Source organism: Girardinichthys multiradiatus, chromosome 12 (assembly GCF_021462225.1).
Source record: "Girardinichthys multiradiatus isolate DD_20200921_A chromosome 12, DD_fGirMul_XY1, whole genome shotgun sequence".
NCBI lineage: Eukaryota > Metazoa > Chordata > Actinopteri > Cyprinodontiformes > Goodeidae > Girardinichthys > Girardinichthys multiradiatus.
The window spans coordinates 53,438,318-53,454,925 of record NC_061805.1 but is presented as its reverse complement, the minus strand read 5'-3'; the positions used below and the strand labels follow the sequence as shown (position 1 = coordinate 53,454,925).

The 16,608-nt window shown below is 44.5% G+C and overlaps 1 protein-coding gene across 3 annotated transcripts in view; it reads left to right on the top strand.

Annotated features, from left to right (window-relative positions):
• The first annotated feature begins 702 nt into the window (after positions 1-702).
• Positions 703-16,608, top strand: part of LOC124878284 (netrin-G2-like) — a 68,693-nt gene continuing 52,787 nt past the window's right edge. For all 3 annotated transcript variants that reach the window (XM_047382151.1, XM_047382150.1, XM_047382149.1), the window contains exons 1-2: positions 703-879; positions 7,856-8,271. In XM_047382151.1, the coding sequence (XP_047238107.1) occupies positions 8,026-8,271 (246 nt within the window). In that variant the 5' untranslated portion in view covers positions 703-879; positions 7,856-8,025. The remainder of the gene's footprint in view (positions 880-7,855; positions 8,272-16,608) is intronic.

Genomic DNA, 16,608 nt, shown 5'->3' with positions numbered 1-16,608 from the left:
GGGTCCCTGGCCACCCCTGATTTAGAGGACATAATTGATGGAAAATATTTGAATTTGGTAAGGACACCTGGTGGTGGAATAAGGAAGGACAGGAGTGGATATGGAGAAAGAGATCAGCTGAGAAGAAGTGGGACACTGAGAGGACTGAAGAGTCTCCAGGAGAACAGGGAGACTCAGCATAAAGTGAAGGTGGAGATAGCTAAGGCCAAACTAAGTAAGGACAGTAAGGAGGGAGAGAAGGATTTATACAGATTGGAGAGGGAGAGAGATGGAGATGGGAAGGATGTTCAGCAGGTCAGGGTGATTAAAGACCAAGATGGAGATTAACTGACAGGTGCAACAAGTGTGATGGGAAAATGGGATGCTCCTCCACATCATTAGGGTGATCCTAAAGGTTTATTCATGTTAGACCCACTGAAAGAAAACTCTGGGGTAGACCTTAAACTCTATGGCGAGATGCTGTATTCCAGAGTGATACATAAATGGACAGAGGGATGGGTAAATGAAAGAAGACATTCCTCTCAGTTTGAACAATTTGCTTAACAAAAGAATCAATGTAGCAAGCAGAAGATTTAACCAGGAGATAGAGAGAGAGAGAGGGGAGAGAGACTTAGAGAGAGAGAGAGACGGAGGTTTAACCTTTTGGGGGGTTAGATTATAGAGTCAGTAGAGATTCAGCCATCAGAGCATTCAAAGCTCTGAGGACAGGAGGAGGTGGAGGAGGAGCAAAAGGATTAAAGACACAAAGTGAGGATGAGGAGGATTAAACAGGAGGAAGAGAACAAGAGAAGATAAAAAACAAATGAGAGGAGCAGCAGGAGGTCGAGTTTATATCAGTTTATCAAGATTCAACCTGAAGATCGTCAGAGAGACAGACAGGTGCGTGACAGATTGACAGACAGACGGGTGGGTGACAGACGGGTGGGTGACAGAGAGACTGGTGGGTGACAGACAGACAGACAGGTGGGTGACAGACAGACGGACAGGTGGGTGACAAACAGACAGACAGGTGGGTGACAAACAGACAGACAGGTGGGTGACAAACAGACAGACAGGTGGGTGACAAACAGACGGGTGGGTGACAGAGTGATTGATAGACATGTGGGTGACAGAGTGACAGACAGACAAGTGGGTGACAGACAGACAGGTGGGTGACAGACAGGCGGATGGGTCACAAACAGACGGGTGGGTGACAAACAAATGGGTGGGTGACAGACGGGTGGGTGGGTGACAGACAGATGGGTGGGTGACAAAGTGACTGACAGACAACACACTTTGATCTTGGTTCAGTTAGTGAAGGAGGTCCTCACTTCTGTCTCCAGTGTGTAACGGATCTTTAGCTTTCTTGGACCAACTGACCTTAGGTCAGGTAGAGAGGCAGTTCTTGAACTTCTTTATCTGGTGTCTATTAGATGTTTGGTTCCCTTGGACCCAGCAATCTTACTCTTTTTAATGAGGCAGTTTGTAAACCTTTGTCTCCCTGGTTTGAATTGGACCAACGGCTCTGATTGACCCCACTAACATCAGATGGGTTCAGGTTTGGTGAGCCAGCTCTTCTGATGCTGATTCCTCAGATCCTAATCCAGATGCTGATCCTGATTCAGGTTATAAGTGACCGACACTGGTGTGATGAGGAGGAGAAACATTTTAATAATGATGAGTGTGAGCACGCTGGTTTTCTTCATTTTGGCTCTCAGACACAAACCGGCAAACAGACAGATGACACTTTCTTCTTTCTCAGTTTAAACTAAGGCTTGGTGGGTTCCTGTTGATGTACCTGATGAAAAATATGGTTTTGTTTTTATTCTGGATCATCAAACAAACATTTAGAATCGGTAGACATTAGCTGTTTCTCAATAGGCAAAATTGTGAAACGTATTCAACGGCGGCCCGAGTACTGTTCGAATCCTAAGAAGCAAGTACCTTCAATGTGTTTTCCCTGTTATCTGTGGCTGAATATGATATGCAAAGTGTTTGGTTCATTGTTTGGTTGAAAGGTGCAGGTACCAGAATACTCGTACTCGTACTCGTCGTCTTCCGCTTTATCCGGGACCGGGTCGCGGGGGCAGCAGACTCAGCAGAGATGCCCAGACGTCCCTCTCCCCAGACACCTCCTCCAGCTCTTCCGGGGGGAACCCAAGGCGTTCCCAGGCCAGACGAGAGACATAGTCCCTCCAGCGTGTCCTGGGCCGTCCCCTGGGCCTCCTCCCGGTGGGACGTGCCTGGAACACCTCCCGAGGAAGGCGTCCAGGAGGCATCCGGTATAGATGCCCGAGCCACCTCAACGTAGCGGCTCTACTCCGTGCCCCTCCCGGATGGCCGAGCTCCTCACCCTATCTCTAAGGGAGTGCCTGGCCACCCTACGGAGGAAGCTCATTTCTGCCGCTTGTATCCGGGATCTCGTTCTTTTGGTCATGACCCAAAGTTCATGGCCATAGGTGAGGTTAGGAACGTAGACCGACCGGTAAATCGAGAGCTTCGCTTTTCGGCTCAGCTCTCTCTTCACCACAACGGATCGGCACAGCACCCCCATTACTGTGGCAGCCGCACCGATCCGTCTGTCGATCTCCCGCTCCATTCTTCCCTCACTCGTGAACAAGACCCCGAGATACTTGAACTCCTCCACTTGAGGCAGGAACTCCCCTCCAACCTGAAGAGGACAAGCCACTCTTTTCCGGTCGAGAACCATGGCCTCGGACTTGGAGGAGCTGATCTTCATCCCTGCCGCTTCACACTCGGCAGCGAACCGCCCCAGTGCATGCTGTAGGTCTTGGCTAGAGGGGGCCAGCAGGACCACGTCATCTGCAAAAAGAAGTGATGAAATCCTCTGGTCCCCAAACCAGACCCCCTTTGGCCCTTGGCTGCGCCTAGAAATCCTATCCATAAAAGTTATGAACAGTACCGGTGACAAAGGGCAGCGCTGCTAGAGTCCAACATGCACCGGGAACAGGTCCGACTTAGTGCTGACAATGCGAACCAAACTCCTGCACCGCTTGTACAGAGATCGGATGGCCCCTAGTAAAGGGCCCCCGATTCCATACTCCTGGAGCACCCCCCACAGGGCATCACGAGGGACACAGTCGAATGCCTTCTCCAGGTCCACAAAACACATGTGGACCGGTTGGGCAAACTTCCATGAACCCTCGAGTACCCTGTAGAGGGTATAGAGCTGGTCCAGTGTTCCACGGCCGGGACAAAAACCACACTGCTCCTCCTGAAGCTGGGGTTCGACTATCGGCCGGACTCTCCTCTCCAATACCCTGGCGTAGGCCTTACCAGGGAGGCTGAGGAGTGTGATCCCCCTGTAGTTGGAACACACCCTCCTGTCACCCTTCTTATGTAGGGGGACCACCACCCCAGTCTGCCAATCCAAAGGCACTGTCCCCGACCGCCACGCAATGTTGAAGAGGCGTGTCAACCATGACAGCCCTACAACATCCAAAGACTTGAGGTACTCAGGGCGGATCTCATCCAACCCCGAAGCCCTGCCACACGGAGCTTTTTAACCACCTCGGTGACTTCAGGATTGAGGAGATCCTCGAGGTACTCCTTCCACCGCCCGATAATATCCCCAGTTGAGGTCAGCAGCTCCCCACCCCCACTGTAAACAGTGTTGGCGAAGCACTGCTTCCCCCTCCTGAGGCGCCGGATGGTTTGCCAGAATCGCTTCGGGGCCAATTGGTAGTCCTTCTCCATGGCCTCACCGAACTCCTCCCAGGTCCGGGTTTTTGCCTCTGCCACCGCCCGGGCCGCGGCACGCTTGGCCCCACGGTACCCGTCAGCCGCCTCAGGAGTCCCACAAGCCAACCACAGCCGATAGGACTCCTTCTTCAGCTTGACAGCGTCCCTTACTGCCGGTGTCCACCACCGGGTTCGGGGATTGCCGCCGCGACAGGCACCGCAGACCTTACGGCTGCAGCTACGGGCAGCAGCATCGACAATAGATGGAGAACATGGTCCACTCGGACTCTATGTCTCCAACATCCCCCGGGATCTGGTCAAAGCTCTCCCGGAGGTGAGAGTTGAATACATCCCTGGCCAAGGGGTCCGCCAGACGTTCCCAGCAGACCCTCACTATGCGCTTGGGCCTGCCGAGTCTGTCCGGCTTTCTCCTCCCCCAGCGGATCCAACTCACCACCAGGTGGTGATCAGTGGACAGCTCAGCCCCTCTCTTCACCCGAGTGTCCAAAACATGCGGCCGAAGGTCTGATGATACGACAACAAAGTCGATCATCGACCTCCTGCCTAGGGTGTCCTGGTGCCAAGTGCACTGATGGACACCCTTATGTTTGAACATGGTGTTCATTATGGACAATCCGTGACTAGCACAGAAGTCCAATAACAAAACACCGCTCGGATTCAAATCGGGGAGGCCATTCCTCCCGATCACGCCTCTCCAGGTGTCACTGTCGTTCCCCACGTGGGCGTTGAAGTCCCCCAGCAGAATAATGGAGTCCTCAGGAGGGGCACTATCCAGCACCCCCGACAGGGACGCCAAGAAGGCCGGGTACTCTGCACTACCACTCGGCCCATAGGCTGAAATGATAGTCAGAGACCTCTCCCCAACCCAAAGGCGCAGGGATACAACCCTCTCATCCACTGGGGTAAACCCCAACACGAGACGGCTGAGCTGAGGGGTAACAAGCAAACCCACCCCAGCCCGCCGCCTCTCCCCGTGGGCCACTCCAGAGTAGAAGAGAGTCCAACCCCTCTCAAGGAGATGGGTTCCAGAGCCCACGCTGTGCGTGGAGGTGAGCCCGACTATTTCTAGTCGATATCTCTCGACCTCCCGCACAAGCTCAGGCTCCTTCCCCCCCAGCGAGGTGACATTCCACGTCCCTAGAGCCACCCTAAGCATCCGGGGATCGGGCCGCTGAGGTCTCCACCTTCGTCCGCCGCCCAATCCTCTTTGCACCGGTACCAGAATATAAAATTTATAATCTTTCTGAAGAAATATGTGAAATTTTATATGAATATTAGGTATTTTAGTTTAATCAAAGTGTTTCCTCACAATACAAACTAATTTTACTTGGCTAGCTAGCTATTATTTTGGCATGTAAATTCATAATGAGCTTATATTTTAATGCAGGACTTAATGATCAATCATAGCACTTTAATCTTGTAACAGAAAAATGCCTATTAAGATTAACTGTTAATGTAAACCTGGTGGAGTATAAACTCTTCATTACTGTGCATTAAATAATGAAAAATGCTGACAGCTGTAGTAGGAGAGCCCATAGCTCAAGGTGGTCCGGTCACACATAATCTTCTGACTTCTTCTACTTCACCGTCTCCTTATTCTGTTTTAGATTTTTAAATTACATGAATACTAAATAAACAAGAAGAAGACAGAATAAAAGACAGAAAACAGCAAAGGTAAAACGGAGAAACAGTTCCATTACCTAAAATAATAAAAGCCCAATAAGGTTAAGAGCAGCTCACACTGGGTCAAAGGCCAAGGAATAAAAGCCTGACATGTAGTGGTATCATTCCACACTTTTGAGCCTACAACGGAGAAGACTCTGTCACCTCTGAGCTTGTACCGTGTGGAGGCATCAATAAAAGCACCTGCTGACCTCAGGGAGCGCTGACGGACATATGGCTGCAGCAGATCAGAGAGATAAGAGCATGCAGAACAGTTAATACATTTAGAAACATACAAAAGGATTTAAAAATGTTTACAGATGTGAACCGGAAGCCAGCGAAGGGATGTCCTAAACTGGAGAAATGTGCTCTCTTTTTCCTGTACCAGTTAAAACTGAAGCATTTTGAACCAATTGCAAACGTGCACTGGCGGTCAGATTGACTCCACAAAGAAGGGAGGAGTGAATGCTGCAAGTCACTGACTGGATGCAATCTGCTGGGTTTCCTTAGATAGAAAAACTTTTTGTCCAATTTGAATAAAAATCTAACTCCGACTGCACTGTTCAATGATTAGGATTAATTGGAATGTATGAACCTGACTGTTGCGAAGAAACTTGAGACGACATGTGTTGTGAATTGGCGCTGTATAAATAAAACTGAATTGAATTGAATTAAAAATTGAAAAGAAGTGAATTGCAGTAGTCAAGCCTGGATGTAATAAAAGAATGTATCACTTTCTCAAGGTTTTTAGTAGGCTTCCATTGTAATAGTCCCCTCTACTGTAAAAAGTAGGATTTAAAGATTAAGTTTACATGACCATTTAGTTTAATGAAAGGGTCCATTTTCACTCCCAGATTAGTGACAATCTGTTTCTAAAACAGGGCCAGAGAGGAATAATTTATGCAGAGGTTCCCATTTGTGAAACTGGATGGAAACAGCATGACTTCAGTCTTCTTCTCATTAAAATGCATGATTTTTAAAGCCCTCCAATTCCTGATGTCGACTAGGCAATCAAGGAGAGGTTGGTTAGAGCCTGCACCAGAGTGTTTCAGAGGGAAATAAATTTGACAGTCACTGGCATAGAAATGAAAATGGATGTTGAAGTCAGGATCTGCCGTTTTGGGTTTTTTGTTAGTTTAATTTTTCTCTGTCAGGTGTTTTTCTGTTTCTTCTAGTTTAGTTGTTTACTTAAGTTAAGTTCTCACTGCCTAGATTTTTGTGTTCATGTGTTTCCCTGTAGATGTATTTTTCTCAGGGTGTTGTTATTTCAGTTCAGTTCTCCTTTGTTCAGTCTCTCATGTTTATTTCCTTTCTGTTAGGTCATTATCTGTCACTGACCCCAGGCTGCAGTGTTCCACATTGCACTTCCCTCTGTTTAAAAACTCACTGATTCTCATCGTCACTTGCTGGTTTTTCCCGTTTACTACCTTCTTGTCCCTGCTGATTATCCGCGTCTTCTTTTTGTTAACCCATGTAAGTTTTTGGAAACACTTTCATTAAAAGAAGAACCTTTTCCTCATCATGCTGCTGCCCAGTGTTTGTCTGCATCCCTCACAACCTCAAACCTTGAGAGTCATGTTTACACAAAATAGCACTTAGAGGCAACAGGTACAAAGAAAAAAGAAGAGGTCCAAGAAGGGAGCCTTGTGGAGCCAAGAAGTCTTTGTTGTATTTGGAAGGACAATAAATCACTGCAGACGACAGCGTGGGATAATGACTCAGTTCAAAAAGACTCATTTAGATACTGGACTCAAGAACTGGGATGATAGCGGTTTACAGCCAAAGCTTTAAATGTTGTGACTAATCCATCATGGCGGAAAATTAAAACACCGACAGTCAGTTGGCCATTACCGATGAAGAGTTGGTCAAGGTTTTAATGCCCTGCCGGCTGCTGGCCAATTATTTGTTTTGTTTTTGTTTTTTGGTACTCTGATAAATAATACATTTACTATAAATAAGTGTAAATATCTGATATGAGTTTCCCTGATGACAAAATAGAAATGAGTTAGTCTTTATCATTGTTTAGTAGATTAGTAGTAAATGATTTAGGCAATTGTAAAGCAACAACTCTGGCCAGATGCAGGTTGGTAAACAAATAAATATTAAATGATTATAAAATGCTTTCTTACTTATGTATCCAGTGCAAACTAAGGAAATAATGGATTGAATTCATGAACTTCATAACTCTAAAGCTGCTCATCATCTTCTGTTATTTGTCAGTTGAGCCAGGAAATAATTTATTAGCCAGTAGTCCTCTAGTCTTCTGAAGGTCAAAAGGTTTTCCATTTTTAGAGGACAACCAGCACATGAAACCGTCCATGGTGCCGCTGATAATTCTGGGATCAGGTCCTGCACAGACCAGCTTAGCTGATGGTACAGAGGGAAGTCCTGGTGGAGCTCTGTTGGCTCCACAGATGTGTTGTCCCAGTTGAACCTGCTGGGCGTTAAGGTTGTTCTTGGGGTTCTGACTGTTTTTGTTGTTGTGTTTCAGGCCTGAGGGGAGCGCTGCTTCAGTCTGATGTAAACCTACAGCCTTCAAATTTTGAATCTCACTGGATTGTCATGAGAACCTGGTCGAGGTAGATGTGGAGGAGCGTAACTTCAGGAGAAAAAAATGAAGAAGTCAATGTACTTCCTGTCTAGCTGACTCTGCTACCCACCATGTCTCCCCTCTGCTGGCTCCCCCAGCTCTTCATCCTCCTCCTCATCATCTCTCTGCCTCTGTGCTCCTGTCAACTCAGCAGTCCATTCGACACCTGTAGCTCTTTGCCTGGCTTGGAGGCGGGGCCACGATGGCAGTTCTCCCCATGTCAGCCCCCTCCCACCAACATGAAGGAGTTCATGCAGATCAGAGTGGATCCCCCCGGGATCACCTGTGGAAACCCACCTGAGAGGTTCTGCACATTGGTCAGTGTGATACTCAAATACACTCAGACACACCTATAAAAAATGCTGTAAACAAAGAATGCTTTCAAAAATATAAATGATGATTTTATCAATTTACAAAATGCTAAGTGAGCAAACCCAAACATACAGCCAAAGTCATGAAGAACTATCTTCAGCGTAAAGAGGAACAAGACTTACTGGGAGTGATGGTCTGGCCCCACAGAGCCCTGATCTCAACATCATGGAGTGTCTGGGATTATATGAAGATACAGAAGGATGTGAGGAAGCCTCCATCCACAGAAGATCTGTGGTTAGTTCTCCAAGATGTTTGGAGCAACCTACCAGCCGAGTTCCTTCAAAAACTGTGTGCAAGTTTACCTAGAAGAAATGATGCTGTTCTGAAGGCAAAGGGTGGTCACACCAAATATTGATTTGATTTAGATTTCTCTTTTGTTCATTCACTGCATTTTCATTGCATTTTGTTGATTGATGGAAATAAATGATTAAAATTTTCATTTCTGAAAGCTTTCTTTGTTTACAGCATTTTTTCACACCTGCCTAAAGCTTTTGCACAGTACTGTATATACAACCTGAGGGAAGAAACTGTCTCCGTGGCGGATGTATCGACTTCCTAATGATAACCCTAAGCCGTTAATGATGCTTTTAAACTCTTGTTTGTTTTTACAACAATTAATGGCCTTGCACGGCCTTATTTGCCTGAATTACTAAGCGTTGGTCTTCGAGGTATCTGAATCAGTTTTTATTAGATATACAGGACAATGTCAAAACACAGGGGTAATTGGGTTTCTCTGTGGCAGCACCCAGACTCTGGAACCAGCTCCTCCTGAATCTACGTTCCACCACTGATCTAAGGCTTGTTACATCAAATCTCATATATTCAGGATGGCTTTGAATAGCAAGTAGGGCTGCAACACAATATTCTTGTTTTTTAAACTTTTTTGTCTGTTCTTGTGGTTTCTATGCTATTTTTTATTTATCACTTTATGTTTTTTCAGAGTTTTTAATTGTAAAGCAATTTTGGCGCCTTAATTGGCTGTTGTTACGATCCCGGCTCAAGTTAGGGCAGTGGTTCCCAAATTGTTTCTCCTGGGCCCCCCTTTGATTTATAGGCAAATGTTGCTGCCCCCCTGCCCAGCACACATCGACCCTCCAACCAGACACACACGTATTTTGTTTTCAAACTCTATTGCAATTTATTTCACAACTCAGTAAACTGTAGTAAATTACAGGTTGCAATAAAATAAACTACAGAGTCATTTAAGTAACAAAACAACAAACCATCTTTTACTGTGTAAACATTTCAAATTTAATTTTTTACAGTATAACAATATTCAACATTGCTATTAACCTGTTTTTCAAAACTGTGTAAAATGGGTCTAAAACATGAACAACTCTCGAAGAGGAAAAATAAGGTTTCTTGTGAAAACAATATCTTTCATCTTCATATCTTTTTAGTGACTGGTGTGAACCTGCTTATTGCTGCAGATCTTCTCAAATCTGGGTTGCAATTGTGAGACTGCCACTCGAAGTTCGTTTTCAACGTCCAGCTTTGATCTGTATTTTGTCTTGATTGAGGCCACTGCAGAAAAACCTATCTCACAAAGGTAGGAAGTAAGGCCAGGGCACTCTTACCTAGCAGTGGATAATCTTTCTCCACTCCAATCCAAAATGCAGACAGTCCCAGTGTAGCTGCATTGTTCAATTAGATGTGACATCAATGAACTGTTCCTCCTCTGATGTGCTGACGTTTGTAGGTAGTTTTGCACTGAAAGGATCACGGATCCAGTCATATTCTTTGGAATCCTACACCAGGAAATATCTCAGGAGAAATTTCTGAAGGGCAGAGATGTGTGCTTGCATGCATGAGATCACTGTGTTCTGCAGCTTGTTGTCTTCAGTGAATTATTTCAAGATATGATTCGTCATATTTTCTAACCTTTGACTTGGAAGGAAGTTGTTTTGGAAGCAAAACAGTTTTTCAGTTATTTATACTGTGCCCCCCCTGCAATGGCGCTGATCCCCCCCTAGGGGGCGCGCCCCCCATTTTGGGAACCTCTGAGTTAGGGGAAGAAGGGGGAATAACATTTACAATCAGATGTTGAAAGGCTTAAAATTCAATGATTTATTGTTTGGTTTTCAGCTGCTGCAGACAGCATCAACACCAGAAAAAGAGAAACAAACTGACAAGTCATTTCAGAACCGCACTAGCAGATCGAGACAATCTAGTAACACATTCCACTTTTGTCACTCTTACGAAGTGTTACAACAAGGCAAAGCCTCCAAAAACATTGAAAGGATAAACCACCCAGAAAAGAGGCAAGCTGCTCAAACAAGTACAGCTGCCCTGGTTGTGAGGGAAAGCTGGCTTAAATGTGACAGAAAACAAAGGAAGACAAAACAAAAGAAAAAGGCCAGTGGCCATAACACCTGTGTAAAGGGCATTGTAAATAATTGATTGATTGACTGATTGGACAGAAGATGCTCAGGGGATACAGGATCTGCCAATATATTAGCTGTCCACTTCCTGACTCAAGACCTATACAGGTCCTTGATGGAGGGGTGATAAACATCATAGATCTTCACTGCAGACATGATGGGATGTCAGGGCGACAGGTCTGTATTCATTTAACCCTATGATGGTTTCATGGGGACCAGGATGATGGTGGAGGGTTTTAAGCATGAGCTGCCAGGTTATGGAGCTTGCCTGATCTTCTGAGAAGGGTATAACTGCAGGATGTAAGTGGGAGGTCCGACATTGTGTGCGTGTTGTTTGATTGGTTTGTTGATTTGACCTGTTCAATACTTATTTTTTTCCTTCCATATTTTTCAGTCTCGCTCCCTAAGGGATGGGTTAAATGCAGAGGACAATTTCTCCACTGTGGGATTGTCACACTGGGAGGTGTTGGTGTGGAAAAGAAAACATTACTCTGGCTTTGCAGTACAGTAAACAAAGCTGATTTTGTTTAATTTTCATGCCATCACAATGCTTCTCAAAATGACAGACCTTAAGTCAGTCCCCTACTACGTCCACCAGTCTTCTAATATACATTCCAGACCCCACCCTAATTCAAAACAGCCAATCATCTCCGTCTTCCAGACCAGGAAAAGAAACAAAGAAGTTAATTTTCAAATAGATATTGAAGACATTAACAATTCTTTATCAATAATAAAACATTTAGCAAACATGGTATGTGTACAGATACATATTTTACAAGTCAAATAATTTTTTTTAATTACTTTGACTTTCTACACAATTTCAACCAATCAAACTCCTGCTCTCATCAGCTCACTTCCTATATAAGAGCTGGGTTTGAGGCAGGCCTCCTCTTTAGCTGAACTCCGGATGGCTGCCACAGAAGACACACCCACATGGTAAACAAACAATTCAACAGCATATGAATACACAATGTTTGCAATTAATCCCAAACTGGAACTAATGTAAAGAGGTTAAAGAAGAACTTAGTGCTTCTTAACATTTACTAATTTCTTTCCCCTCTGGTTGACAAATCTCAGGCAAATGAGAAAGGTAGTCAGCAAAAAGGTTTTTCTTACCTGGACAATGTTGTATGGTGAACTGGTATGGCTGGAGGGCGAGGCACCAACGTAATATTCGGGCATTCTGATGCTGCTTGGAGTGCATCCATGTCAATGGTATGTGATCAGTTTGTAGAATAAACTCTCTTCCAAAGAGATAATATTTTAAAAACTCCAAAGCCCACTTTATTGCCAGTCCTTCTTTTTCTACTGTAGAGTACTTTTTCTCTTGGTAAAAGAGCTTCTTACTCAAGAAAAGGACAGGCATTTCTTCACCAGCCTGTCCCTGAGCCAATACTGCTCCAAATCCAACATTTGAAGCATCCACTTATACGACAAAAGGCTTGGTAAAGTCAGGAGCTTGACATATCTGATTCTTTAAGGTTTGAAAAGCATGTTCACAGTCATCATTCCACATGATCTTAGAAGTAGATTTTTTGTTAACTCAGTCAGACTAGCTGCCAAAGTTGAGAAATGGGGAATACATCTTCTATACCATCCAATTAAACCCAAAAATGACCTCACTTGCTTCTTTGCTTTGGGTCTGGGGATTGCTTGTATAGCTTTTATCTTTTCAACTTGTGGCTTTATTTGTCCATGTCCAACAAGTTATCCCAGGTATTTCACTACTTCTTGTGCCCAGGCACACTTGTTCAAGTTCAGGGTCAAGCCAGCATTCTGGATCTTTGCCATCACAACCCTTTAGGTGTTGTATGTGATCCTCCCAAGACTCACTGTAAATCACAACATCATCCAGGTAGGCAGCAGCAAACTTTGAGTGGTCACTAAGGATAATATCCATTAACCTTTGAAAGGTAGCTGGTGCCCTATGAAGACCAAATGGTACCACCATATAATGAAATAAGCCCATTCCTGGAATCTGAAATGCTTTGTATTCTTTACAGGATGGATCTAATGGCACTTGCCAATAACCCTTACATAAATCTAAGGTTGTGATGTATTTGGCCATTCCTAGTCTTTCCAGTAGCTCATCAATGTGTGGCATGGGATAAGAATCGAAACAGGAAATGCTGTTTAACTTTCTCAAATCTGAACAAAATCGAAGTTGAGTTGAGTTTTTCTTAGGAACAAGCACAATGGGATTTGGCCACTCACTTCTTGATGGTTCTATCACTCCCATTTCCAGCATTGTCTGGACCTCCTTTTTCAAGGGTTCCATCATTCGTTCAGGAATCCTGTAAGGTTTAAGATGAACAGGTTTTGAATCTTTCAAAGTTATTTTGTGAGTTATAACATCAGTTCGCCCAGGTGCATCTGCAAAGAGAGATGGAAAAGATTGTTTAACCTCAGTCAGCTGATGCCACTGATCTTCAGTCAGATACTCAGGAGCATCTTCGGATTTGGCCACCTCTCTAGATGGACATATCTCATCTTCTCCAACTTCCAAAACGCCACTGTCCTCAGGCAGAACATCTTGTACCATCAGGATGTGCTTCACACTTGTTTCTGAAAGATTTCTCTCATGATACTCCTTTAGCAGGTTTACATGGAGCAGTTGCTTTGATTTGCGTTTGTCTGGACAGATGATTTCATATGTTACTGGACCTGTTCTTCTAGCCACTGTGTAGGGTCCTTGCCATTTGCCTAACAATTTATTTGGTACAGTTGGCAAAAGTATTTAAACTTTCTGTCCAATCTTCAGCTCTCTTTCACGGGCATGTTTATCATACCATACCGTTTGCTTGTGTTGTGCCTTCTGCATATGGTCTTTAACTTTTTCTCTGTACATTTCCAGTTTGTCTCTCATTTGCAGTATGTAGGAGACGAGGTTTGTTGTTGGCAAAGCCCATTCAGTGGATCCAGGTGCCACTCCAGCCACCCAGTATGTCCAAAGGGCCTCTAACCTGTCTTCCATAGAGTAGCTCAAAAGGAGAAAAACCAGTTGAAACCTGTGGTACGTCTCTGTATGCAAACAAAAGAAAAGGCAACCACTAAGCCCACGTTTTGCCAGGGTCATCAATAAACTTTCTCAACATTTGCTTTAATGTACCATTGGAACGTTCCACCAAACCATCTGTTTCAGGATGGTATGGAGTAGTACGAATGCCTTTTACACCAAGTTGGTCATAAAGAGTTTTCATTAATTGTAACAAAATTGGTACCTTGGTCTGTTAGAATCTCCTTTGGAATGCCAACTCTGGAAAAAAGGTCTACTAAACACCAAACAATGTGTTTGACCTGTAGAGAACGTAATGGATAGACATCTGGATATCTGGTTGCATAATCACAGAAGACTAATGCATACTTATGCCCAACACTGCTCTTCAATAATGTCCATAGGCATTCTCTCATAGGGCACAGACATTATTGGCAAAGTTTGCAATTGGGCTCTGTCTGAAACTTTGGTGGGAGCTACAAGCTGATATTCATGACATGTTTTGCAATAGTCAATCACATCTGTGTATAATCCTGGCCAATAAAAACGTTGAGCCTGTCCTAGGTGACAGGCATCATTACGGATGGTGTTGAAGGCCGAGCTGAAGTCTACAAACAGGATCCTGGCGTACGTCCCTGGGTGGTCGAGGTGTCGCAGGATGAAGTGTAGACCTAAGTTAACAGCATCATCTACCGACCTGTTTGCTCGGTAAGCAAACTGCAGGGGGTCCAGCAGGGGGCCTGTGATGTCTTTCAGGTGCTTCAACACCAGCCGCTCAAAGGATTTCATGACCACAGACATCAGGGCTACAGGCCTGTAGTCATTTAATCCTACGATGGTGGGTTTCTTGGGCACTGGGATGATGGTGGATCGTTTGAGGCAGGAGGGGACCTCACATTTCTCCAGTGATTTGTTGAAGATCCTTGTGAAGATCGGAGCAAGTTGATGTGCGCAGGCTTTCAGACATGATGGGGAGACGTTATCAGGTCCTCCAGCTTTCTTTGTTTTCATGCGCTGAAAGAGTCTGTTTACATCTTCCTCGGAGATCTTTTGTGCAGGCAGAGGATCTGAAGGTAGGGGGTCGGATGCTTTATGGTAGGAATTTGTTCCTGAATGGGATGTACTGTAGAGGAGATGATTTGAGGTGTGAATGGCTTCTTGTCATGTCTGCAGTAGAAGCCATTCAGACGGTTGGCCAGGAGACGACTCTGTTCAGGATGGGTGGAGGGGCTCCTATAGGCAGTCAGGTTTCTCAGACCAGTCCATACACCTGAAGTGTCACCAGTAGAAAGGTTGTTCTTCAGCTTCTCACTGTAGCTTCTCTTAGCTGCTTTGATCTCCTTTGTTATAGTTTGTTCCTGGCCTGCCTGTACCGCGCCCAATCTCCACTGCTGTGAGCTTCTTCCTATTCCCTGCGCAGATTCCTGAGGTGTGGAGTAAACCATGGCTTGTTGTTCCCAAAGGTGCAGAAGGTCTTGGTCTGCACACTAGAGGCTGACATTTTTTCGGGAGTCCCACGGGTCACGGGATTCCCACGGGAAACCCGCGGGACGGGAGACAGCGTCAGTAAAGATCCCGTGATTGGGACGGTACAGGATAAAAAATGAACTGGAGCAGACGGGAGCGGGAGCTAACCAATAGGAGGGAAAATAAACTAGGATCAATTGTCCTTGGAAATGTAAACTGAGACTTTGTTACAAACTTTAAGAAAAAAAAACTTGGATCGACGCCGCCATTGTGTAGTTTTTTTCCAAGAAGCCTAAACTATAATGTGCGTCAAACGAACTACACGACCCACAAGCCAACAGTGCTTCTGATCGATGTTTTCCACCTGCGTTCAGAATGGAGGGAGCAAACGCAGGTGGAGAACTGGACCTGGTAAAATTGGATTTGTAACGTAAAGTCAGAAATAAGGACTTATCTATTAAACTCATAGAGCTGACAGGAAAGTCACAAATATTACCGAACTTCAGGAGAGTTGAATGCAGCGCTGTTAACACGCAGTCTGCTGCTTGTAAAACGTGTTTAGTTGTAATCAAGTTCACCAGTGATTGAGGGACACTTGTAAAACAGATTCTGGATTAAATCAGTCCTGCTTCTCTTCATTCATCAAATCAAAAGTACCATCATGTGTCAAGTCTCATCTGACCAACAAAACTGCTGCATGTGCTCTAAAGATTTAAGAGGTAAGGTACGGAAGCCCGTGAGGGGACATGGGGAAATGTATTACTTTTGCGTCTCCACGCAATACTTTTGCGTTCGGCATTTTGGAGCAAGAGCACAGATGACAAACTGCTCATAAAACAAACACTGATATGTCATTGATATGGTTTATTTGTCATATGCAGGTTAACACGCAGTAAACAATGCGATAAAATGCTTAGGATAAGAAGAACCGTTCAAATCACGATAAAAACAAAAACACTAATGGCGTACAAAAAAAAAGTACACATCATGCAGCAGTAATAAGGAAATAAAGTGTCACAGATGTGGTTTCGTGCAGCATTATTGTTCAGTAGTTTGTTTGACAGCTTGTGGATAAAAACTGTCTTTTAGTCTGATTGAAGATAATTTTATTTAATGCTGATTTCAAAATAAAACTCAATAAATCTCAAAACGGGTGTAGTGTTTGTTTCATTTTTGCAGTTATCTGGTTTGGAAACTATCCCACAAAGTATTGCGATATAACGCAAAGACTATTGCGTGAGAACACAAAAAAGAAAAAAATCCCCCTTGTCCCCTCGTGGACCTCATAGAAAGGCTTCATCAAGGGAAGATATTAAATAAATATGTTGTGAAATAGAAAAAAATTGAATGCACCATTAAATGTACAATTTATTTAATACATCATTAAATATTAAGTGTACCACTAATTACGTCATGTTGTCTTTAAAATTATACTTAAT